The sequence below is a fragment of the Euwallacea similis genome, chromosome 2, assembly GCF_039881205.1.
Source record: "Euwallacea similis isolate ESF13 chromosome 2, ESF131.1, whole genome shotgun sequence".
Lineage (NCBI taxonomy): Eukaryota > Metazoa > Arthropoda > Insecta > Coleoptera > Curculionidae > Euwallacea > Euwallacea similis.
Window position 1 is genome coordinate 5,917,184 of NC_089610.1, and position 24,577 is coordinate 5,941,760.

Sequence of the window (24,577 nt, forward strand, 5' to 3'; positions counted from 1 at the left end):
AAACGTCTGTCACTTATGACATTTGGCGACCTTGACAACCAACTAATTCAATTTGCGTGTGGGATACTTCAATACTTCTTTCTTACTGCCTTCACTCTATCTGCTCCGTATATTCTCTTTCCGAATATTTTCAGGCAATGCTGCCAGTACGCAGATAAGTCTTATTATTATAAATTTAATCTGAAGTGAAGGGATTCAATTTTTTTTAGAAATTGGAGAATTCTTAAGTTTTTTATAAATTATCTGCAATCTTTAACATGTTTGCGCAGAATCACCAAAACGATGATTGTCAGCTGTCGCAAAGTCACAGATGACATCATACACCTACTCAAGAAACTCTCTTTTGCCTTGTTTGTGGTTCGCCTGTTCGCCATTTTGTGTTTTATATTCTAGGAAAACTTGGATTTTATCGTAAAAAAGTTGTACTAGATCCCAATTTTAGACGTAAGTGGAGCCGTTTATCATTTCCCTGTTTGAATCACACCATAAGCTCCGTAACAAGCCATTGTGTGCGACCCAATATCGGTCACCCGCCTCTCATTGATCTGCTAATCGTTACAGGAACATGGCGGACGAACTGGACGTTGAGGCGATGCTTGAAGCCCCGTTTCGAAAATCGGTAAGTTTCCCAATTTCCAACCCTAATACGTTTAATTCTTGACGTATGAACCATATTTTCCCTGTGGAATGCAAGTGGCGAAGGATGGTTTCATGCCTACCATCGGAACTCATCGATCCGTTGGTACCTCGCCATTTGCATAGCATTTCTACTTTTATCATGTTCTGGCTTCTCTCTACATCAAAACCTCATTTTATCTTTTAGACTTGTGAGGTATTCGTTTTATATGGGCTATCGGCTCCCTCCCATAAACCAGGTACAGAAACAACTTAGTTCTTAAGTTTTATATTTTAAGATAGACGAATTTTGTTCAAATAGCCATAAACTTTGTTTTAATCTTGACATTTTTGTAAAACTCCGCTTATCGGTACTTTCTCGTCATAGGGTAACAAGCTGAGTATGGACGACCCCATAGCACATCGTATCCGGCACAATATCCAATCAACCGATTGGTCTTTACCATGATGGGAGTTTTGAAGTGTAAATAAAGATGTACATTATTAAATGAAAATTATCTTTATCAATGGGAGAGGAACATAAATTTTTTCTTAGTTACAGCATTAGTGTCATGAAAAAAACACAGTCTCAAATAAATTCTGTTGTTTTATAGATAGGGTGACAATTGTTCCATTGGTAAATTACTGTAAAATTATTTAACCATGATAAACAAGTTAAGTTGAGTTTGCCTGGATATTTTTGAATTTGACTGCCAACTTCGATAATGATAGAATAAAATAACAATGGAGAGTAAATGAGCATAATGGTAGGCAAAATTTACCAAGACAGTATAAACTTGTCATAGGATAGATTCTAATAGAAATAATTAACAATGAAAAAAGGTCACAAACCTGAAATGTGGCAGAATTATAATAGAAATCCTTTTGTATCTAAATATACCTTTAAAATATATCCTCAACCCTTAGTTCTATTAGGGTTTTAGAGACGAGGGTATCACTCCTTGGAATTTAGAATTGTTGTGAAAATAAATTTGCAACTGTTGTAATTCCAAACATGAACCGATTAGTTTTTTTACTTTCACCTCATCTCAATAGTTAGAAGTTGTTTCAACACTAATCATCTTTTTTTCTTTTATTTTAATGATTTCCGGGGTTGAAATAGTTCCAGTATACTCCCTTTCAATGTAAATGCTTTTTTTACTCAAAAAATAACACCTATGATTCGCCAACTAATAGTGTACTAATAAATTACTATTTTACTACTAAACATTTTAATATCGCTTTTTGCAGTCGCTCCGTTGTCAGCTCCTACAGTTTTAAGATATCAAATGGGAATATACATTATTTTCTCCCATGTAAATGTATTTCATGTGTTCCCATTTAGATTTCCATATACATAATAAATGACAGTAAAAATAAGGTTAATAATTTAATTGGATTAGAGCCGCACCTAGATACCCCCACTTATGAATATTAATTATCCTATATAGAGATAGTATACCCATCTTCAACAGCTTATATATATTGAATTGTCACATAGAATAACCTATTCTAGGATAGCTCTGATACACCCCATATAAATGCTGTCAAAAATATAAATTTATTCCTCATTTGAAGATGTAGACCATTTTTGCTTTTAAATTTATTGTGTTTTCCATCTTAAACATTTGCGTCATTGTTTGTGAATCAATTACAATGTAGCTGTTACGGGTATTACATATGCCGAATTGTGCATTTGGCCAGATTTTGTAAAGGCTTGATACAAAGGGCATTCAAGTCTTCTCAGGCATCTCTGTTAATTTGGTTCATTAAAATTTAGCAGTAAATCTCTAGTATAGAAGAAATTTTTAATAAAGCCTTACACTAACAGCTGACAATTTTTTTGCCATCATTTCCAATTTCTTAGTCATTTCTGGTTTGAGCTTTAAATCGATAGAAATGCCAAATGTTGAATTTAATTAATAATGTTTAATGCATCCCGTTTAAAGGTTATACTGGACTTTCTTGTCACATTAGTCTAATGTAAACTTTAATTTCTCTCTACCTAATAATATATTAGAATACTTAAAGAGGCAGCATTTATTGCTGTTGCTGGGTAGGTGAAATACTGTTCTGTACCTAATTTGCTGCATTATCTGCCTAATCTGCATTTATTTGCTTCACCAGGTAGAAAAAATTATTTTCAAAACTTGTATTAGTTAGTAGGAGAGTTGACACGTTGTGTTACGTCTAAGTGTTTAAAGTGCTACCATAATAATGTCAGGTATAAGTTTCAAATTTATGTGATTATGTAAGCTATTGTTTCCATTTTTTTTCAAAATTTGCCTCTCCTGTTGATAAAGTTATACACTTCATTTTGGGGTTTGGCACTGTTTCTTTTGCAGGTTCCCATCAGCTTCCCTGATTGTCACTGATACGAGGTAAACTTGAAATTGTGAACCTTTGGCGTTTTATTAAAAAAAAAAAATCGTATCTAGTATGTTTTTGTGTTCTAGGTTTCGATCCATCAGGTACTTTCATTTTTGTTTTAAGCTAAAATCATTATTAAGCTCGTGATTATTCAGCTCGTCGGCACTAATTGACAGTTGTAAATGTAATTTTTATCCATAACAATACATCCAAAGAAATTGCTTCTATGACTGAAGTAGCTGATATGACGCTGAATTATCCCGGCCAAATACTCATAAAGCTAACGCAATTTACGTGTCATACATTCGAAGGAAAGGACCGAGAGCCATTCAGAATTTTTAGTAACATTTCCGTGGCACTGACAATAAAGAGTGTTAATTAGGAGCTTCAAAAGAAAACCTGATTGTTAGTGTATAGTATTCATATCATTTATTATTTCAGAATTATAAATTAATTATACTTTTAATGCCAGTAATTTTTCAATATAATATATTTTCACTATCTCAATGCATGTGCATTTTTGTCTTTTAGGCAACGAAAAAAAATCACTTTTATTATCCAGTTTTAGTACCTTAATAATACTAAGAAAAGTTGGAAGTACTCAATCCCGTCTTACATGTAGATTCAAAAATTGACCGGATTGTTCCGTTTCCCTTGCCGTATTTGTGTTAGATACCAGATGTAGGTATGCAAATCTCTGTGGCCATCATTTCATTTTATACGCTCCTGCGTAAACGCTAAAATTCCCAAGCTTAAACTGTTCCTCGCAGAAAATGAATCTTCTATTTAATTATACATTTACGTGACAAGTAACTTGCATATGAACTGCTAGCCCTTAAGCTCTTTAGCTGGAAGGAAGGAAGCGTGTAAGGTTCCTATTGTAAGTTGTACTTCACTGCCAAACCCTGAAGTCATTGAAATACTCCGGTCATTTGAGGACATGTTGTTTTACTCGGTGTATTTTTTCAGAATAATTACTGTGGATCAACTATTGCACCAACATACTTAGTTATGCGAAGATGGTAAGTCTAGTCAAGGCTAGACGCCCCCGCCCTTCAACAGTTCGGTCTTACGCTAAGGACAATGATTATCTGGGAGTCACTAGTATAAACTAAACCTTTTTGTTTATTGAATATTTATGACATTCTGCCTTATGTTACTAAATATGTCTATAAAAAGGTTTAGTTCTCTAATTTATGAGAGTTAATTCTACCATTAAATAATTATCGATTTCCTAGTTTCTACTGTTTATTAATGCTTTTTGTTTTCCCCCTTCCGCGTGGTCTTCTTGCTGTTCATAGGAAGAAGTTAATGGCAGATCTAAGGAAAACGGCGCCCAATCGCATCATAAAGGATCTGAGTGAGTATATTACCATTATTCTCAATATTGTTTATAATTTAATTGTTGAGCGGAGCAAATTATTCTCGGTACATTTATAGCAAACGGAGTCGGAGCCGCAGTCGCGCCAGGAAAAGCCGAAGTCGGTCCAAGGACAGGAAAAGAGATGGACGTTATGAGAAGAAAAGAAGCCGCAGTCGGGATAGGAGAGGGTCTCGAGATCGGCGAAGGTCTCGATCTAAGACCTTAAAAACTAGATCTAGAGATAGGAGATCCAAATCTAGGGACAGGAGGTCGAAATCTAAAGACCGCAGACGTTCCCGATCAAGAAATAGGAGTCGATCTAGAGGCAGAAAGGATAGGTAAGTTGTAGGCAGTATAATTTATTTAATTCTTTAAAGTTTGGGTCTAATTCGGAAATGGTTTTGATGTTATTTCGTCTTTTTTAGGGCCAGAGGAGGACGAGATAGGAGAAGCCGAAGCAAAGACTCAAAAAGGTCACCACCTAACAGAGACAGAAGTCGCAGTCGGAAGCGCTCACCAACTCCACCCCCCACTAGACCACCATTCCGTAAAGGTACGTTGTTTTTCTACAATTACCTTGAGGCACAAAAGCATTACCAAAGATAGAAAGGCATTTTATACCAAAGTTTGCCCTCCATCGAAACCTAGGGTAAATTTATTCCTCATTTCTTGTATTTCAGGTGGCGCTCGATCACCACCAGGCCTAAGACCACAGTCACCAGCAGAAGAGCTGAGTTCTGAAGAACGAGATGCCCGAACAGTCTTTTGTATGCAGCTATCACAGAGAGTACGAGCCAGAGACTTGGAGGAGTTCTTCAGTTCAGTGGGCAAAGTGCGTGATGTCAGAATGATCGTTTGTAATAAAACAAGACGGTTCAAGGGAATCGCCTATATCGAATTCAAAGATCCAGAGAGTGTCGCTTTAGTAAGTTTTTCTGCACCCTATTCAGAAGTGACGTTTCGAGTTATTCCTGTTATTATGATTCTATTCTTATAGGCGCTTGGTTTGTCCGGTCAAAAATTGATGGGCATCCCGATAGTCGTCCAGCATACACAAGCGGAAAAAAACAGGATGGGGAACGCCATGCCAAATATGTTACCGAAGGGAATGACAGGTCCTATGCGGCTATACGTGGGTTCGTTGCATTTCAATATAACCGAAGAAATGTTGAGAGGAATATTTGAGCCGTTTGGCAAGATCGAGAACATTCAGCTTATAATGGACCCTGAGACTGGCAGATCAAAAGGATATGGGTTTATCACAGTAAGTCGCCAAGTATCCTTACACCGTGGGAGCGTAAAGGTTGAATTAAATTGAAGTCGTACTGTTAAACTTCACTTTTTCTTATGTATATATGATTCTCTTTAATTGATTTATTCTAAAAAAAACCATTTTCCCTTCTTTCAGTACACGAACTGTGAAGACGCGAAGAAGGCTCTTGAACAACTAAACGGTTTCGAGTTAGCCGGTCGGCCTATGAAAGTGGGCAACGTCACTGAGCGGATAGATCTCCAAAGCCAGGGACCGTCTTTGCTGGATTCAGACGAGCTGGACAGATCTGGCATTGACTTGGGAGCCACAGGCAGGTTGCAATTGATGTTTAAATTGGCAGAAACTGCGGGTATGCAGGTGCCGGCTGCTGCGGCCAATGCTCTGAGTATGGCAACGGGACAACCAGTGGTGTCACAGGCACAGACTAACTCCACTCCACCAATCGCCACTCAGTGTTTTATGTTGAGTAATATGTTTGATCCAGCCACGTAAGTACTATTTACATTGTTTTATTTAGTGGTATTTGCACACCTCTCACTTTATAACCATAGGTTTTGGATAGTTTTTAACTACTCTATATTTTGTTTGGAAAAATTTAAAGACAAATTTAGCTTATCTTTGGAAAGAGATGTATTTATTTTTACGTTATATCTTATAGAGAAAGCAATCCAAATTGGGACATCGAAATCAGAGATGACGTTATAGAAGAATGCAATAAACACGGAGGAGTACTGCACGTTTACGTCGACAAGGGTTCTCCTCAAGGCAATGTTTATGTAAAATGTCCATCGATAGCGACTGCAGTGGCCTCCGTCAATTCCTTGCACGGTAGATGGTTTGCCGGGAGAGTGATCACTGCCGCTTATGTACCCTTATTAAATTACCACTCGCTATTCCCAGACGCGATGACTGCTGCGCAATTGTTACTTCCATCTAGCAAAAAATAATTACCGAACATTTAACACTGCCACCGTTTAAGTTAGCGTTCAACAGACGTTTAAGTTAACGTTTGGCAATGTTAGTTTTATTGGTACAAAGATTTTTGGCCTTGACTTCAGCTGTTTACAGTTACTAATAGGTGCGTCATTGTTGGAACTGTAGGCGATTGGTCAAAGTCAAAAATCTGACAATAATTTTCTTTTCTTGTATATAAAGCGAAGCCTATTTTTCAATTGTCATCAGTGTGCGATGATGTCCCAGACGGCTGTAGATGTGGTTAATTTCACAAAATGAATTACATTACATTTGTTTAGTGTAAGTACATACTGATGTACCTATACTTAATTTTAGAAACAAACACATAGATGTATATTATTTGCCTTTCTCAATAAATGCAGTGAAGTATACCTAGTATTCGCGATTTACGTTATAATGGCGGCGCCATTTGTTTTGATATGTGAACTACGTATAACTGCAGTTGCAACAAAAACTAAACCCAACGTTCCTTATTTCATATTTCTTCGAGTTTATGGCGGTTTATGATTCTACTTTACTATAACTTTAAATAATTAAGCATTGTTCAGTTTCGTAGATTCCTGGGTGGATCAAAGAAGCGAAAAATGAGGTTATGCAATCAACAAAAACAATTAATTTGTATATCATTTAATTGTTGCTATCAACATTATGCCCACTGTTCGGATCAATGACAAACAATTTTTGATATGACTCTTTCTGGCGGGAGCATCATCAGTCTAAAATATTTAGGCACAGTATAAAACATGCATTATACCAACGAGCTATGTTCTAAAAAGTTAACAATGCACAATACCTTCACTTAAGAATCAATAACAATGTTCTATTACATCATAATGTTAATTCAAACGTCGTATTTTTTTAAATGTAAATATTTACCTACACGTTTGATATTATTTGCTATTTTAGGCCGCAGATTTAGGCATAAAATTATGGCACCTACTTCCGGAACTAAAGTGAAAACTATGCATAGTGAGATTCAGAAGTCAATTTGGAAATAATCTATGTAGGTACCTGCACTGACAAAAAACTGTAGTTGAGAATAATAATGTTGACATTGTAGGTGTTTGCACATGTGGGAATTCCTTTCCTTCTCGAGAATGTCAGTGATTGCTGTAAACATTGCAAAAACTTGGTGTTAAAATAAGAAAAAATATAAACAGTATGCATCACCGTCGCCCATAAAGGCATTGATTTCCATTAGTTTGTTGCGTTCAAAATGCGTTACTTAAAATTTAAGACTCGCAAATCTCGAAAACGAAAAGAATTCAGATATAAGTGTAAGAAATATTTACTATTTTCGTCCCTCTATCGCATGGTATCACTCATAACAACAAAAGCCTAGGTGTTTCCTACGCTTACACACCATATTAATTTTGGTGTAAACAACTCAGTTGAAAGAAGAGTTCCTGACAAAACTCCAGAACAATTCTTTGGTGTAGCACCCAAAAATGAAGCTTCGTAAGACTCTTAAAGACGAACTACTTCGTCGTTTCGTTTTTAATAAACAGGTGGGAAATAATTTTGCAAAATTTCTCGATTAAAGCTTAAAACTATCGGGCAGTGTCACTGACTAACTTGTATCAGCGATTTTGCCTTGATCGCGTACAGCACTGATCGTAAAGTAACTCTTGTGAAAAGGAATCAAAGGTACAAAAGGTAATTCATACCTGATAGCAAAGTCCAGTTTAATTGAAGAGAACATGGATACTGACGAAGCAATTTTAATTCTACAAGGCAGGACCCTACGACGGAAACTTATTCGATGTGTAATGACAATGGACAAAATTCTATTGATTCGTACAGCTGAATACTGGTGGCCCGTCGGTCTGCAAGGGCCCCTGCAAAAGCGGCTTTGTTAGATGCTTATAATGAATACCCATTCGCGTATATTTTGCTCAACGTCGAAGCATTTGAAACGGCGAAATATACGAGAATGAATAGGGGATAAGCAAAGGGCTTCGTTTTTCGGTGCCATTTTAAAGCCTTGCGCTGCGGTTCTATGTTTCCTTAGTCTGTGATGATAGTAATTTCTTTGCTTACTGAATATTCCGCCGCCCTTTAGCAATTAAAAAATATCTCAATACAAAAAAAATAAACATTATACAAATAATAGTTCCATAACAAAGTACAACAACAGATTAAACACACAACTTCGGCTTAAATCAATAGATATGCTAATGTCACGCTCTAGTGGTCATGAGTCATAGTGATTTGGGTTTTCTTATTATAAAATGCGGTATGTAAAATGCCAACAAACGCATCTTCATTCCACACATAAATCTAATGCGTTCTGAAACACTTACATTGCATACCTAATTTTTTTTCCCATACAGCTTTATTATTAGGTATATTATATGCGGGGACTTTATTTTAAATCGCTCACTCGGCTCACAACTTTTCTATTTGGTAATTATTTTCATACGAGGGTCATGGAAACTTCTACAAGGTATTCTTTTTCACATAAAACATTTTGGGAAGTTACATTTTTATTAGTGATAGATTTCTTAGTAGATGATGAATTTAAATCACCCTGTACGTCTGTGTTTCATGGGCTTCATGGGTAGGAAGTCTGGGATAATTTGCGACATAAAAAACATGCGGCGGCCTAGCATGACTGCTGGGATAAAACATAATGGAAAAAATATCAAAGCACAATTCGACAATTTCCAAAAACTATCACAATCTGTTATATACAAATAGCAGTAAAAATGCGAATAAATGTTTACCCAATATACAGGAAATTATGTATAAAATGAGCACAATTTATTATAAGACGAAATTCCCTAAGATCTTCTTGTCTACACGCAATTATACCTACAGTTTCGTTTTAGCAATTACAATCCATTGCACATTTTCGAACATAGCCGGTTTGGTGTTTTGCAGTTGTACTAGTTAAACTTTCTAATCGACCAACAATATAAAAATGTGCATTTACTTATAGTTAGAAAATACAAAATAAAGCTGTAAGTTTACCTTTACTACTTTATTTTCGTTTCAAAAAAACGAAGCCAATTTGTTAGAAGTTCGTTCACATTCACAGTTCGATCACGGCGCTCGCGATGTTTCCTGTTTATTTCACAGTCTTCTGACACGCCTCTTACGTTAACCGCGGGTTAAAAAAATGTCCGGAAAATTAAGAGTTTTTTTTTCAAAAATTGAACTATAAGTGTCGTCCATTTAATTTACATTACAACAATTTTCTTGAGGAAGTCCGTTCACTTCGGCGAAACACAAACACTGCACTTTTGTTAAAAATTCTTCCGTTACATTAATATTCCACTTAATAAGCCCGATCCGAAAAGTGAGCCGCTAAGTTTGTTAAGTTTTAACTACGTTACTATAGTCAATATACCATTTTTGTTTTTTCCCTTATTCACGAATATATCCCGAATGCTATCATGATCAGCGCCAACTAATAAGAAGTTACGTGGATGTATAAAAACTGAGAGTTCCGTTAAATAAGATCCATCAACAGAGAAAACGAGACAACAGTTAATAGTGGAACATGGCAGTCCATGACGTGTGTAACTGCAAAAAGCCATAAAGAAAATAACACTAGTGAATCTGGCGACAGTTGTCCCTTCTAGTTTCTGCCGCCGCCACGTCCACCTCTGCCTCGATTATCGCGGTCCTAGAAAAAATTTATATCGTTATTCATCGCAATAACCATCTCTACAATCTGTTTTTAACGGTGCCTATTCAACATTGTAGCATAACTCACCCTATTATGTCCCCCACCGCCCCGATGCTCGTCCCTTTCTCGATCACCGCGATGACCGCCCCCACGAGGACGATCGGTCCGCTCAACGTCCCGTTGATCGCGATCGTGGTTGCGACCGCCACTGCCGCCACCAGCGTTACTTCGATTATCGCGGTGGTGATGCTCCGGTCTTCCGCGGCTTTCACCGCCGCCACCCTCGTGATGGGCACCGTCGCGGGATGGTATTTTGCGATGGTCCTCTTCTTCTTGTCGTTTCTCGTAATGGATGAAATCGTCAAAGATTGAAGTAGAGTGTCGGTATGTGTGGAGAATGCGGAGAACCTGATTAAATAAATGTAACCTGAAGTAGCTTGGTTAAATATTTTGTGCTCCAAGGCATAGAACGCTGACGATATCTCGCAGAGATTCAGACAAAACTGATAAAATGTGCGTGAAAAAACCTCACTCACCTGCAACCCTCGGACATGGGGCACTTCCTGAGCGTCCCGAGAGTTCGTTACTGGCTTGTTATCGTTATTTTCTAAACGAATATGTCGCAGCTGCACATTAGGGACATCCTTTACGTATATCCATCTAACCTATAAATACGCTATTATGTTTGTTTGGCGGAAAAAAGGCAGGTAAACACATTTATCACGTTGCTTGTAATACATGTAAACAGAAGAAGATGGAACGATAAAAAACAAGCAAAAAATAACGTTGGTCATTACCTTAAATTGGCCTTTCCATTTATCCTGGGACCACACCGAACTGTTCGAGTTGTAATCCACGCATGAAATCATCTGAGCCATGCCGCAAAAATGACCCGACCCATTTACGGAAAAGAATAAATACACATAACCGTTTCCCTCTCGTTCCTTAAATGCCTGGTCTAAACGCTTGTTACCATGTTCAGTACTGCACCAAATTTCATACTGGAATATACATATCATAAATATTTTATGTTAAGATTCTCAGCTAATCAAAGGTTAGTAATAGCGCAATTTAAAAAAAAACATCATGGACAAACACCGACAAATCGATTTACACTGTAGTCAAAAGTAGAGCAACAATGCCTATCTTCATTTCATTGGGTGTCCTTCCCTATTAAATACTTTTTTTTGGGACATGCTGTAATAACACGTGTTTCAAACGAACTTCTTACCTTGATACTGCGATGAATGTCATCCTCCGAATAGGACTTAATGACGAAGAATCGTGCATTAGCAGCCGTAAGATCGAAATCAGTCGGATTGTAGTTGTTTTTGCCCTTTAGTTGGTCCAAAACTGGATGGTTAATTAACTGCTGGGTCTGGTTGTTTTGCACGAATTCCGCTCGAAGTTCTGGAGCTCGAGGAGGCAGCATTCCCTGGATTCCAATAGAAAATAAACCAAATGAGTCGTTACATAAACTACCAATTATTCTTGACTATATACAAGATTATCCATTCTTGCCTTTGATCAATTGATTCAATTGATAAGATTCCTGGATTTTTTATACCCCCTTATTTATTCTTGCCTACCGGAATATGATGTGAAGGTGGTTGCGGCATCGGAGCGGGTGGCATATGCCCCTGCATCATGGGCGGCTGTTGAAAAGTCGACACTGGTGGCATCTGCGGCTGACCACCACGAGACGGATGCGGCTGTGTAACCTGAGGAGGTTGACGAGAAGGTTGTGGAGGAAGCGGTCCCGACCATCCGGGTCGGACCAGCCCGGATCCCGGCGGAGGGATGCCGGATATGGGAGGAACAGTAGTTTTCGGCTGCGGCGGAAGCGGTGCTGGAGGAGGCGCCATTACTGGTGGAAGAGGGGCTTGAGGAGGCGTACTCTGAATAAGAAACATCTTAGGTGAAGTTTACTAATATTGTCACTTCAATCAGTTAAGTGAAGCAGTATAACATGGCGATACACCATATTCGCACTAATGGTTATTTCTACTATTATTATTACTGCAAAACGAAAGATTAGAGTAAAATAAAAGCACACCTTGTTGGTTTCCCATGTCCCAATATCAATATTATGTTTTCCTGGTACTATCGGTCCGGGAGGCATGCCTGGCCCTTTCTTCTTCAAGCTCTGACTTTGAATATTCATCTGGGGTTTTGCTGGCTGGCTGGCGATACTCGCCCATGTCGTTTTCTTCTGGCCTAAGTCTTTATTATCACTTGAAGATTTCAGTTCTGAAAATGAAAAGCTTACTTTCAAACAACAACCCTCTTTTCATCATGCAATGTACAATTATCTCTGATTTTGCTTTGTTTTAGTGGTTTATTAACAGAAACTGACCTAAGTTTTGCATACTATGCTCAACACTTTTCACAGCATTGTCTGAGATGGCCTGCGTGTACATGTTTTGCTCTCTGTAATAGTCGTCGTACTTGCGCGGGCCACTCAACTGGTTGCCCCAGTTGTACTCGCCGTTGTTGGGGAAATAATTGAACGACGAGGGCTGACCTTGGAAGGTTGCTGTCGAGAACGGGGTTGAGGCTCCGAACATTCCTGCAATATTCCAATTGTAATTTAATACAAAATAAAAATAGGAAATTAACAAAAGAGCAAGAGGTCATAATGGTTGCGCGGGTTTGCATGTTGAAATTTTATAAACTTTAATAGGAGTTTCTGAGTTTTTCCTCTGTCTAAATAATGAAATGTTACAGATACCAAATTTAATATGTTAGTGAGGTTAGAAATGTCATACAACCTAAGTCTAATAAAATTTTAAAATTTGCTAAATTTTAAATCTCGTTCATGAGTAAAATTTGGCCATTGTCTTCTGCTTTCTTCTGTATAACAATCTATTCTTACCATCCATGGAGTATGAATCGGGAGCAGCATAGCCGCTTAAAAATGTCATGTCTGCTCCATTGGACCAAGTCCCATCTCCTACTCCATAAGCTTGGTAGGGGGGAAAAGTTCCTGCGCTGCCATAATAACCTAATAAATTTACCCAACATTGAAGTTAATTTCTGAATGAAACTGGTTCCCATTCAATACTGAATGAAAGTGGTCATCCTAATTATTACCTGCTGAACCCATGTTGTAAATATCTGTCGCAGATGAAATTGGAACTGACGCCCCATAGGGGGTATGAGCTGCTGAGTTTTGTTGCTGTGCTCGCCATGGTTCAAATTCTTCAGAGGCAGTTGCTCCCTCCACAGTTCCTATTTGCTCTTTAGACCCATTGGACACTAAACCAAATAACATATAATTATGCCATATTGCCAAATATAATTACATTAATTGCAAATTTAGATGAATCTGTTAAGTACATTTTTTTCATTTATGATTAGCGTAAATAAAATGTAAAAATTAATAAATGTAAAATTATCCTAAATTTTCAAATTTGAATGGACTATTTTTATCAAGTCAAAAGTAAAATCACATTTTCAAGATATGGTTTGCATTTGTACACCTATTAGTAAATATATTGAGAGTTGTACCATGAATATTACAATGTCAATGGCCTCAAGAAGATTATACAGCATTATATCCATAGCTATGGCAGAGATAATAAGTGCCTTCTTCAAATACTAAATTAATTTCAGTTTAATGAGGTAGCACAGACTGAGGATGTTTCAGTCAAAATAGGAAAAACCATGTTGAAACCAATTTTCTAGTCAACTAATAATACAATCAGGACCATGTGCTTACCTTGGTTTCCTTGCCCTTTCATCCGCTGTAAAAGAGAAAATTTTCTTGAGATTGTTGGCATTCGCAGGACATTTATTTATATTTTTCCAATAGGAACGTCAACTATTGTGATTTTACCTGATCTGACACGCCTGCTGACATTGACTATTTTAATTTGTAGCACCGGATGAGAGTCAATAAATGGGCACTTCACTATAATTGCACAATCGGTTTATCGTTTTCACAACACTAAAAACAGTTTTTAACGGGTTACCTAGTGTCTGCGTTCAAGAAAACTTGTCCACAATCACAATCCACAATGGAGGGTGTCTGTAACCGTAACCACAAACTCCTGCCGCTGCGATGCATTAGTGCGCATGCATGTGCGCAGACGGAAGACAGCCTTCCTATTTTTGAAAACAAAAGCAGGAAAACAGTAAAATGTTCAATAGAAAAGCCGAAGGGAAACTTTCAATTTCAGTTGAAATCTTAATATCGGTGTTTACGTTCCTTTAGTTAATTGACGAAAAAGTCGAGACGAAAATCCTTCCTCAGTTACAAGAAGCAATAACGATAATGACTGCCACAATTCTACAGATGAAGGACGCAGCTTGGATATACTCAAACGTTTTTCTTATACACTCTTTAGCCTACAGCAAAGTTTTAAAAAATTGTATGATTATAAGTTTCCTAATTGGTTATAATATAACGTAAATAAAATAAATAATATGAATAACTATTTTAATATTTTACGCAAGTTTCTTTAACACAATTCTCTTAGCGTAATTTTGGTAGGACCGAATTAACATTTGCAAATTTTCAAAGCTTCTTTTCCAGTAGAACAGAGGCTAACATGGACTCAAAGTTTTAAGATGCTGCACGTTAAATAAAAAACGCAGTGTAGATGTCATTAGATGAGTGTATTAGCTGACGCATTGATGCGGGTTCTCGAAGACACATATTATTCCACTTGCTCTAATCACACATAAGAGCAGGTCTGAATTGAAACTAGTATGCCAGGAACTAGTCCTGCCCTATTCTAGCTAGTAAAATGTCAACTGTCAATGTCTTGATTGATGTGTCATAAGGGGGAGAGGTTATATTTATATATGTTCTTTCTTTAACACTCTAGTTATCTATTTTCCTTCTCTGTTTTAGTTTACATCTACAAAACTTGGGGCTCCTAACTTATTAGTACATAGTTCATGTTCACGTTTTATGCCCTATATCGTATTTCCAGATATTATATTATTCGATAATGGAAAAAAGATATATAAAGTATTAACTATATTCTAGAATTGATCTTAAATGGGCCAAGCAAAAAGTCAACTGACTCAAGAGGAACTTCAGGACTATCAAGTAAGATTTAACAACCACTATATATATACACTTGAAAGTAGTATGTGCCCCCCCCCCCCCCCCCCCCCCCGAATGTTTTCAAATATGCACTGTGTGTTTATTAATTTCTGGTTGTTGTTTTAGGATCTTACCTACTTTACTAAAAAAGAAGTATTGTTGTAAGTATGATTTGTAATTAAGAATATCTGCTGAAACTTGAAGCATTAAGTGCATAAGAATAGACTTCCACTTGATAGGTGTTAAAAGAAAAAAACATGATAATAACAGATATATTATATGCATTCAATGTAATTTTCAAGTCCTTTCATTACAGTCAATTTTTTCTAAGTTATTAGTTGATTGTTAATAATAGTAGGAACCAAAACTATATATTTCAGTGTTCATCAAAAATTTAAAGCCCTAGCCCCAGAGAAAGTGGGCCACAACAAAAATGCCAAACTGCCCATGGCCAAAATTTTACTCTATCCAGAATTAAGTGTAAACCCATTTGGAGAACGAATCTGCAAAGTGTTTAGCTCTAGTCAGGATGGAGATTGCACATTTGAAGATTTTCTTGATATGATGTCTGTTTTTTCAGAAGATGCACCTAAATCTGTGAAAGCTGAACATGCATTTAGGATTTTTGGTACCTATCAGATTTTAACATTTTTAATACTGGTTGATTAAAATTTTAAATTTTCAGATTTTGATGATGATGATATGTTAGGAGTGTCTGATTTGAAGCAGGTGATCTGTAAATTAACTGGCGATAATAAGCTGAGTGAACATGAAATTAATATTCTTGTGCAGAATATCTTAGATGAAGCTGATCTTGATGATGACGGAGCATTGTCTTTTGCTGAATTTGAGCATGTTATTGACAGGTCTTCTGATTTTTTAAAGTATGTGTAAATTTATTCAATGTTCATCTATTTATTTCTTTTTTTTTCAGCTCATTCCGAATAAGACTATAACTGCCCTTTATATTATTTAGACTGAATCTCTACTGAACTATAATGATCTACAAGTATTAATCTGAATGTATTTGTTCTAAAAGCCCATATGTATTTTACAATTCCAATCCATTAAGTCATTTTTCACTCTCTCATTTATATTATCCAATATACAATACCACACAAAGCTTTTTATTATATATGTATTTTCCATTTATGTTATTTTCATCAATAGAAAGAAGTTTTATGTAAGTAAACACTTTATTATTTGTTTAATTTGTCTTGTTATTCTCTTAATTCTGAAGATATCCAGGAAGTTTCATTTTCATAAACACCCAAGTTGTGAGAAAAGAAACCATCACACATATAAATCCAATAGCTGTCATTAGGAATCTGTTCAGCTTTGGCATTGTAAGGCTGTGAACATTATCAAGAATAATAAATCCAAGGCCCCCTATAGTAAACAGGAAACTTGAGGCCAAGCCTTCCATGATATATTGCCCATTGACTCTGTAAGGCATGAATGCAACCTAAGGATTGAAAATAAAAAGTGGGCATTGTTTAATAATCAGTGAGCATGCTTACAGGTCTTGAATGTCCATGTTCATCTGTGGTAGATCCAACACTTGGGGGTTCTACTATAACATCATAGATTATTCCTAAGGAGACAAGAATTCCATGAATAATTTTGGAGTAATAAAAAGTTCAGTATAAAAATCAGTAAAAACTATATTATTACATTCAGAAATTAGATAAGTTTTGTTTCAGACACTTAGAAAATTGTATATTTTTATTCTTGTGTCTTTTGCTCAAATTTTGCATTTTTTTAATGCTATTTTAAAAAAGTTGAGTTAAGTTGTTTTTGCAATGAGCTTTTACTTGGAAGTATACTAAATAGAGGATGAGAGTAAACTAATATTAAAGGTAAACTAAAATTTGAATGATATTAATACTTACCTCCAGTTACCAAAAAATATGAAAACAAAACTAATGAAAACACAACCATAGCAGAAGGTTGCTTCAGCCATGAGGGCTTCTTTAGTTTAATGACTGGAACTTCAAGCACAGCAAAGGGTAAGGTAAAAAATTGTTCCATTGGAGCAATTATTAATAAAATATAATTAGAACTCGAATTCTACCTTTTCAAAAATGAATGAACCAACCAAGTGAAAGTGGAGTAATTTGTATCGATAAATCTGTGCGTTTGATCCAGTTACCGAAGATTTAAATATTAACTCATTTTAAACATTATTAGTGGAGTTTATCGTGAGGGTATACAAAGAGAAATAAATTAAGGAATATGTAAATATTAGGTTATGTGTCTATTTACGTGTTTTGACGTTTTGACAAAATTGACAATTGACTAGTGTGATAAATACAATAATTCAGTATACTCTCCTTCTCTAATTAGCACATGCGCAGTAACACTAGTGAAAAGTCAGGAAGCCGAAAATATTCGCTGAGTTGCGTATTTAGCGTAGGAGAGAGGGTTTTTTACCAAAGATTATTTCGAAAGTGCAAGGTAATTTCTAATATTCTCCTCTATCTTATCAGTTCCCAGATTGTTGAGTGGTTATCGATGATGTTTATATAAAACATCAGCTCGAGCAGTTCTCTGAATAATTCAAAATATTTTGCCATGACTCACCAAGGCTGGGAAAATGTGGATTATTTATGTTACTTTTTTAGGACACAACGTCTTTGTTCCCCCAAACGAACATGTCTTCGGGCTTGGCGTCCCGTTTGAAGCATCCCAAAAAACATGAGCTCATTAAATCTCACAGCCAGGCCCAGCTGTTGGCTAACAAGCTACGGCAGGATGGTGTCATGGATGCAGGTGAGAACTTTTCATATCCATAACCACTCTTCTGATATTTAGATATTCTGATATTTGCTGTGAAATAATATCTAGTCAAATATTACATTTATAATTTGTCAGCATGATTTCTGGTAACCCAGGGGCTGTTGTCGACAGAGTAAGTAGACACTGTTTCTATGTGCATATCTTCATGAGTTGAGATTTTTTCGATGGAACACTCCATAGTGGGTGTCTGTTTTTGTAGTTCAACCATCTGGATAACCATAAAAGGAGGTTAGCTAGATTAGGGCAAGGTTCCCAAGAAACATTCCTATGGTTATCGGAGGTAATTGAAAAGAAATTAAAGCTGTAGAAGGCCCTATATGGTTAGGTTGTTATAAAAAAAACACAGCAAGTCATTATTCTAAAGTCCAATGTGGTGTGGAAATGTTTATATTTTCTGCAACAACTGCAAGCAGTTTTTATTTATTAATGTAAGACTTATTAAGCAAATAAACATTTTCTGTTTGTGTAAATATTATAGCCATATTGAACTATATTTTTTATGAATCCACTTTTTGTTGCTCATTTTATGGAGTAATGCACTTGGAATGATTCAGTGACTTTGACCCCAATTTCACTGCAAATACTGGGACTGAGATAAATTTTGAGTGGCATGTAAAAGTATCAACATTTTCCTACTTTAAAACCTTCCAAAATAAGTCTTTAAAAGTGAATGATAATCAAAATATGTGATGGTTTACTTGCCATGCTTCCCTATTGCTGTTTCCAGTTCAGTTGAAAGACAACAATTTTTCAGGTTCATATATTCATGTGATAACACCTACTAAATTATTTCAGTTGAAGGAGTCCTCCAAGCTGTGGACCAAGTAGCAGCTGTCCTAGCCTCCAACATCCAAGAAATCAACTACAAAGACAGTATTATCAATTTGTGTCAGCACCTCAAGGTACGAAGTATTGATAAATTTACACTGCACTGATTAATAAGCTTTAATCTGTCCAATTAGGTGTATGGTGCGTATTTAGAAATACTGTACAAGGAGCAGCTGGATCATGCTTTCAAGATATTCCGGGACAAGGCCCAAGACGACATACGAGTCGATATGCTTTCTCGATTACATTTACTCGAATTAATTGAACTACGAGCCAAAGGTTGGAAAGGAACCGATGGTATGAATATGTACTACAAAAAGAAACTGAATCAGTGTTCACAGGTAATTTGTGGTTTTATACCAGTTTTCATACAGTGTAATATGTTGTGACTAATTCCACATTCGTTCCATTGTCATACGTAGTTTCCCAAGATCAAGGACTCTTAGTTAATGAGTATGATTCTAAATTGTAGGTAGATCTTACCGATTCCATAACTAGCCTTAGTGATTCGATGTCTTCAGTATTAACGTTAAATTCGTCCCCGCCCCTATTAGGACCCGGCGAGGTTATTAAACCGTCGGGCAAATTTGCGAAACCTACCAGGATCCCTGGTAAAAAGTACTGCAAAGACGAGGTTGTCATCCGAAATGCTGATTCTGGCAAAGGTCAGTATTTCGCTCGTCTATTACCTGTATCGTTTTTCGCTGTTTTTTCGCGGTGGATTTACCTCTTAGTCGAGCTGAGAAAAACCTTGAATGTTAAACGATTTGTTTATTATAGTGATGGGAATCAAAGGAAGGCGGGTGCATATGATAGAGGAACTAAGTGAAACTATCATATCCTTTCAGAGAGGTAACAATTGAGTGTGGTCGTGGCTACCACTAACATCAGCTTAACTTTTCTAATAGCATAAACTCGTAACCTCTAATTGTGTGAACGTTTATTTAACAAATTCCTAATCTTTAACTTATGGCAGTCATTATTTGTTTTCGTGCTTTGTTATGATATGAAGTCCAATTTGAGGCGAAAACCGAAAAGTTTTTTTAACCCCATGATCAACGAGTTTCAAGGCAAAGTTCATATCTAATTTATTTGCCACGCCAGTAGGGTGTAGAAATTTCAGGTTATTTATATACAGGGTATTTTAAGTAAAAGTCAAAAATCAAAAAAATCACGTGAAATCAAGATCGCACACTATTTCCTCTATTCTAATACATTATCGTCGATTTCCGAATCTAGATTTGGTACTTCACCTCTCAATTACACTGCTAGAAATGGGACTAATCTCTCGAATTTTTGGTATTATAAGTATATGTAGTTGGTGGCCTTAATTCCCCATAGTTTCCCGAGTCCAAATTCTTGAATCTGAGGAAAGTTGCCGTATAAAGACATCAAAACCAACTAATGCCTCGACTGTATCCATGAGAAGCTTGAAGGTCGCTTCGGAGTCCCTACTTGTTTGATCCTTAAGTGTTGAGAAAAACCTATAATGACTGCTTACAATATGCAACCGATTTTACTTCATTTAATAAGTAAACAATTTTGATAATAAAATTTGTAAGATACTGAGTGTATAACCATAGATATGACAATGACGCCACCATTCCACCCTTGCCATCAACACATCAATACCTTTGCATTTCTCCCTCGTCGGTCTTGTACAAAAAATGTTCATCTTGTTAATCTTCGACTGATATGATCTGCCTTTCTAACTCACCAACCTACATTTATGAACAACTGTGAATTTATTTTTTGATTCTATTTACAGTTAGTCCTGGTGCCAAGGAGAGGCTCGTACAGATCACAGGAGCCAATGAGGAAAGCATAAAGTAAGTTTAGGGTATTTAAATTTCTTTTTAAGACTAGGGAATAATTTTCTCCCAGTCATGCCAAACAGCTGATCGAGGACACGATCAGACGAAATGCCTCTCCAGTGCGCGAAGGCAGCTCCGGCGCTGGGGGTCCTCTCACCGGTTCTAGCTCCAGCATAAATTCGTCGGCCTCAGACGATAGTGCTTTGCCCTCGTCAGCTAGGGCGTCTAGGGCCTTAATGCACAGCCTTAGCACGCCCGACGCCAATCTTGGCGAATACAAGTATACAGTTATCACCAATGGACACACCATCAAGATTACCGGAGACAATTTGGATTTGGTTCGAGTACGAAATTGAATTTTTAGTCAGACATAGAGCAAAGCAGTAGTAGTCAAATATGTTTTTGATCTTTTAATAGGTTTAGTAAAAATCACATGACTAAAGGTGTTTTGCTCTCTTCGAGTGCGTGCGCCCCCTTAAGTTTTTCTGTAATCAGTTTCTCGTTTAGACAAGCAAACTCGTGCTGGATGAGTACTTCTCAGGCGAGCCTATCCACGACATGGCGCAATTTTACAGCTTCGACAGTTTACCGCAGCCAATTTTGCTTGATGAAGATGAAAACCCTCTCTCTCCTACCGAATCCGCGCCTCCTCCTGGACCACTACTGAATGGACAAACGTCGACCTCCGCTGCTTCGAGCGCTGTCCCTCAAGATGGATCAGGTAAAAATTGAGTAATTCTCTGTCTTGGTTTTATGTTGCGTGTTATGTAAAATCCATTCTTGACTGCATTGTTTCTGTTACTCTTATAAAGACATGCAGGTTGTCTTGATATTTAGATGCACAATTTTCACAAATGTAGGCCCTAAAGATAGTGAACTTTTTAGGACCTACATTCTTAAATGCGTCAACTTATTATGAGAACGTAACGGGTGCTGTTTTTTTAGAGTTATGCCCTCTTTGGGGTCAATCTTTTTGTGGCGCCCCACTTCTGATTTCTTAAATTAAACACATACTCATCTTTTAATTAAATATATCTACTTAATGATTCAAATTAAGCTCAAATTTAACCACCCAATAATGGAAATTAGCGAGTCTTGAATGAATTTCGTATTTAGTGTGTGCTCTATAATGTAAATAAGGTTTCAATTTCAAGGTTGTGAAATGTCGTGAAATAAAGTGTTTGATTCACAAGCACTTGGTAGTTAATTTAACTGTCTTTGACACTGGTACATTATGATGTGTGATGTGTCACTCATGTGTCGCTTAAATCACGTCACATGTGGCTCACTTAAATCACATGTGATTCGGTTTAAGTGTCATTCTCCACTTAACATTCCCGTTCCTTTCCTAAAACAGGGGACAAAATTCCATCATTCTGAACGGTAACTGTAGCATTATTTGAAAAATGTATCATATATATAATACAAATACCTAGATTAGGAAAAACTACGTATTTTTGACGGACACCTAAACATCAATATTCCTGGATTTGGAAGATCGATAATTGGAAAACAATCAGCTTCGAATTCCAAAATAGCTCGAGAACTGTTTTGTCCGATGTTCAATTATAATTCAACTAAAACGTCTTTAAAGTTGGGGAAAAACCTGGACGCTTACATTTGATATTCATTTGTGGAGATATTTGACATAGCCCCAAGCATTGGGAGGATCCTGTACACAAAACTTGATATCGAACACCTTATTGGTTGTTTTCTTTTACATACATGTTTTTCTAACCAACCAAATTAATTAACGTTTCTAAACAATTTCGTTACTGTCGCGTCCCTCTTTAATAATAACAATCTTCTGTTTTAAAGGAGACCGCGAAATCAAGTTAAGAAAGCCCCGACCGTCAACCGAAGAGTTTCTTAAGACCACCAAAAGGTCTCCGGATAAAGAGGGATCCCCAAACACTCCGAATACGCCCAAGGTGCCTGTTACAGCAGGTGATGGAACTTTAGGGAGCCCTCCCGCCAAAAACCCTATGGCTTATTCTATAGAATATCTGGCTCAGCTGGCGATGTCGCCGCTTTGCCTTACTGAACCTACGGAGTGGGGACGCATTGTCCAAGATTATCCCATGCTGACGAGACAGGTAAGTTTAGAACATGCCCTGCATACAAAAGAAAATCTACCGTTTGGGCGTTCGTCCGGAATTGGAATAGATATAGATATCAGTGTTCAAATATTATGAAACGCTGATAAACGATGCATTTCTACATCTTCACAAAAATTACTGTTGTTTGACTTTCACAGTTATTTTCTGGGATTAGAGGAATTATTTCAGGGACAAATTTTTATATGTTCAATAATACGAACCGTTAACTGATGGTTGAATGAGCCGATTGTCAAGAATGTTGTGTTGTACGATGCAGTTGGTGTATCAAATTGTTTAGTGTTTAATTCTCTACTTTATACTTTCGTGTGTTAAAAGGCTGCTAATTTATCTAACAAAGTTGTTCTTCCTATTCAACCTCATGTTTTGTTGCTTGCAGGTGGTACAATGCTTTGATGCTAAGCAGTACTTATCCAGTCGTACAGAGGAACCTACAGGAGTCCTTAATGCCGAAGACGATATAGATGATTGAGAAAATAATGATCTTCGATGTTTTCCTTGGAACGTATAGAAATGACAAAAATATACCAAAAAAAGTTTTAAACAAAAGCTTAAAAAAAAAGGTTTTATAAAAGGTCTAATTATAGTAAGAATCAATAAATAATTATTGTTTTAGCGAGGCGCAACAGGCCCAATTATGATCGAGATAAACTCAAAGAAAATAAATTATAAGGGGAGGGCTTTGATTTGGACTGTTAGATTTGTTTAGCATGGTGTTCATTTATTCTCAGTGACTTCGATTTAGGTTGATTTAAATTAATCTGCGGATAATACTCATTAATAAGGTCTGACATTTGCGAGGAAAAGATTTTGAACATGCACCAGAAATTGGCGATTCTTTGGTTTTGTCTTTAGAAATACTGAGGAAATTTATAGGAATAATTTTAACTCCGTTAATCTTGTGTACCCAGTGATATTTAATTTACGTTTTATACTTGATACCTATTGAATTTCTTCCTACTGACTGACTTAAATATTAAATACAACTTAACTTTAAATTTAGCGTAGTTAGTTACCCTTATTTACATTACCAATTTGTAAAGATATTTTTTTTAACATGAACAAATTTGTTGTGATTTAATACTACTCATTTACAAAAGTTGCCCATAGATTATTGTGTATTTACTCATTTAGATCTAGTACCAAAAAATGTGCAATAGGCAGGTCTATTCTTTTTTTACTTATTGTAAAAAATTGTAGTTCGGAGGTCCCACCGCTTCGAGAGTGGTTATTTCGTGGGTTAAAGAGAATTTTTTTTTTTTCGTTTTTTTCTTTTGTGAACCTCCTTATAATGGGGCTTGGTCTTTTGAGTATAACAAATATCCCCATTAAATCAAAAAGGTCTTAAAACATTTAAACATAGCAAGTATATCATATTCTTTGTTTTTCAAAACGGCATTAACGATGCCTTGATCCTACCAATGTAGAACATTACTTTTGCTTGTTGTTAGTTTTACCTATGTTTGAATATTTATTTTTTGTTTAATCGTTATAGAAGTTTCTCTATAATGACGTTTATTTAAGTTGTGTTATTTTAGAAACATTATATGAGGATTCGTGTTATCAAAATCTACCTTTCCCGCCAGGAACATAAGACGGTTTTTGAAAAATTTTATTGGTTTTCTTTGTACCAAGCTTAAACCCAACTCCTCTCCTCTGAGGCATGAATGATGCATTGATTTACTCAGTCATAACATTATCCATAGAATTATTGTTGTCATCGGATTGAAAGC

The 24,577-nt window shown here is 36.4% G+C and overlaps 5 protein-coding genes across 8 annotated transcripts; 3 read left to right on the forward strand and 2 right to left on the reverse strand.

Annotated features, from left to right (window-relative positions):
• Positions 1-294: 294 nt before the first annotated feature.
• Caper (RNA-binding protein 39-like protein Caper) lies at positions 295-6,971 on the forward strand. 3 transcript variants are annotated; one of them, XM_066405908.1, is made up of 12 exons: positions 430-444; positions 562-619; positions 824-875; positions 1,004-1,099; positions 3,955-4,007; positions 4,287-4,345; positions 4,426-4,686; positions 4,774-4,901; positions 5,029-5,273; positions 5,346-5,612; positions 5,757-6,109; positions 6,280-6,971. In XM_066405908.1, the coding sequence occupies exons 5-12, from the start codon at positions 4,005-4,007 to the stop codon at positions 6,566-6,568; spliced, it is 1,605 nt and encodes a 534-aa protein (XP_066262005.1). In that variant the 5' UTR covers positions 430-444; positions 562-619; positions 824-875; positions 1,004-1,099; positions 3,955-4,004; the 3' UTR covers positions 6,569-6,971. The 3 variants fall into 3 exon arrangements, with proteins under 3 accessions (XP_066262003.1, XP_066262004.1, XP_066262005.1); XM_066405907.1 differs by lacking the exon at positions 824-875 and having other exon boundaries at positions 322-619; XM_066405906.1 differs by lacking the exons at positions 824-875; positions 1,004-1,099; positions 3,955-4,007 and having other exon boundaries at positions 295-444.
• Positions 6,972-7,207: 236 nt separating this feature from the next.
• On the reverse strand, positions 7,208-14,304 carry Ythdf (YTH domain-containing family protein). Its single transcript, XM_066401467.1, has 12 exons — positions 14,069-14,304; positions 13,952-13,976; positions 13,324-13,488; positions 13,106-13,234; positions 12,587-12,799; positions 12,287-12,480; positions 11,820-12,128; positions 11,462-11,665; positions 11,028-11,231; positions 10,767-10,895; positions 10,318-10,638; positions 7,208-10,227 (listed from the first exon to the last, which is right to left on the reverse strand). The coding sequence occupies exons 1-12, from the start codon at positions 14,090-14,092 to the stop codon at positions 10,180-10,182; spliced, it is 1,965 nt and encodes a 654-aa protein (XP_066257564.1). The 5' UTR covers positions 14,093-14,304; the 3' UTR covers positions 7,208-10,179.
• An 823-nt stretch (positions 14,305-15,127) lies between these two features.
• Positions 15,128-16,529, forward strand: LOC136419443 (calcium and integrin-binding protein 1-like). Its single transcript, XM_066405740.1, has 5 exons — positions 15,128-15,289; positions 15,413-15,447; positions 15,667-15,914; positions 15,972-16,170; positions 16,221-16,529. Exons 1-5 carry the CDS (start codon positions 15,239-15,241, stop codon positions 16,240-16,242), a joined length of 555 nt encoding a protein of 184 aa, XP_066261837.1. The 5' UTR covers positions 15,128-15,238; the 3' UTR covers positions 16,243-16,529.
• On the reverse strand, positions 16,407-17,489 carry LOC136419444 (oligosaccharyltransferase complex subunit ostc). Its single transcript, XM_066405741.1, has 3 exons — positions 17,179-17,489; positions 16,807-16,880; positions 16,407-16,751 (listed from the first exon to the last, which is right to left on the reverse strand). The coding sequence occupies exons 1-3, from the start codon at positions 17,315-17,317 to the stop codon at positions 16,515-16,517; spliced, it is 450 nt and encodes a 149-aa protein (XP_066261838.1). The 5' UTR covers positions 17,318-17,489; the 3' UTR covers positions 16,407-16,514.
• Positions 17,490-17,600: 111 nt separating this feature from the next.
• On the forward strand, positions 17,601-24,454 carry mxt (Eukaryotic translation initiation factor mextil). 2 transcript variants are annotated; one of them, XM_066405738.1, is made up of 11 exons: positions 17,601-17,743; positions 17,911-18,058; positions 18,881-18,987; positions 19,048-19,254; positions 19,386-19,578; positions 19,694-19,765; positions 20,682-20,742; positions 20,798-21,071; positions 21,235-21,448; positions 22,546-22,823; positions 23,224-24,454. In XM_066405738.1, the coding sequence occupies exons 1-11, from the start codon at positions 17,636-17,638 to the stop codon at positions 23,314-23,316; spliced, it is 1,755 nt and encodes a 584-aa protein (XP_066261835.1). In that variant the 5' UTR covers positions 17,601-17,635; the 3' UTR covers positions 23,317-24,454. The 2 variants fall into 2 exon arrangements, with proteins under 2 accessions (XP_066261835.1, XP_066261836.1); XM_066405739.1 differs by lacking the exon at positions 19,694-19,765.
• The last annotated feature ends 123 nt before the right edge of the window (positions 24,455-24,577 follow it).

Excerpts from the sequence above, each read along its gene's own strand:
- LOC136419444 (XM_066405741.1), bottom strand. The coding sequence starts at position 17,317 with ATGGAACAATTTTTTACCTTACCCTTTGCTGTGCTTGAAGTTCCAGTC. Across the intron at positions 16,881-17,178 it reads ATATTTTTTGGTAACTGGAG|GAATAATCTATGATGTTATA; the intron begins GTAAGTATTAAT and ends TTGTCTCCTTAG. Across the intron at positions 16,752-16,806 it reads AACATGGACATTCAAGACCT|GTTGCATTCATGCCTTACAG; the intron begins GTAAGCATGCTC and ends TTCAATCCTTAG.
- Caper (XM_066405906.1), top strand. The coding sequence starts at position 566 with ATGGCGGACGAACTGGACGTTGAGGCGATGCTTGAAGCCCCGTTTCGA. Across the intron at positions 4,346-4,425 it reads TCGCATCATAAAGGATCTGA|CAAACGGAGTCGGAGCCGCA; the intron begins GTGAGTATATTA and ends GTACATTTATAG. Across the intron at positions 5,613-5,756 it reads AAGGATATGGGTTTATCACA|TACACGAACTGTGAAGACGC; the intron begins GTAAGTCGCCAA and ends CCCTTCTTTCAG.
- mxt (XM_066405738.1), top strand. The coding sequence starts at position 17,636 with ATGCGCAGTAACACTAGTGAAAAGTCAGGAAGCCGAAAATATTCGCTG. Across the intron at positions 21,449-22,545 it reads TGTCCCTCAAGATGGATCAG|GAGACCGCGAAATCAAGTTA; the intron begins GTAAAAATTGAG and ends TCTGTTTTAAAG. Across the intron at positions 22,824-23,223 it reads ATCCCATGCTGACGAGACAG|GTGGTACAATGCTTTGATGC; the intron begins GTAAGTTTAGAA and ends TGTTGCTTGCAG.
- Ythdf (XM_066401467.1), bottom strand. The coding sequence starts at position 14,092 with ATGTCAGCAGGCGTGTCAGATCAG. Across the intron at positions 11,666-11,819 it reads CACCTTCACATCATATTCCG|GGAATGCTGCCTCCTCGAGC; the intron begins GTAGGCAAGAAT and ends ATTGGAATCCAG. Across the intron at positions 10,228-10,317 it reads GCGGTGGGGGACATAATAGG|GACCGCGATAATCGAGGCAG; the intron begins GTGAGTTATGCT and ends AATTTTTTCTAG.
- LOC136419443 (XM_066405740.1), top strand. The coding sequence starts at position 15,239 with ATGGGCCAAGCAAAAAGTCAACTGACTCAAGAGGAACTTCAGGACTAT. Across the intron at positions 15,290-15,412 it reads AGGAACTTCAGGACTATCAA|GATCTTACCTACTTTACTAA; the intron begins GTAAGATTTAAC and ends TTGTTGTTTTAG. Across the intron at positions 15,915-15,971 it reads ACATGCATTTAGGATTTTTG|ATTTTGATGATGATGATATG; the intron begins GTACCTATCAGA and ends TTAAATTTTCAG.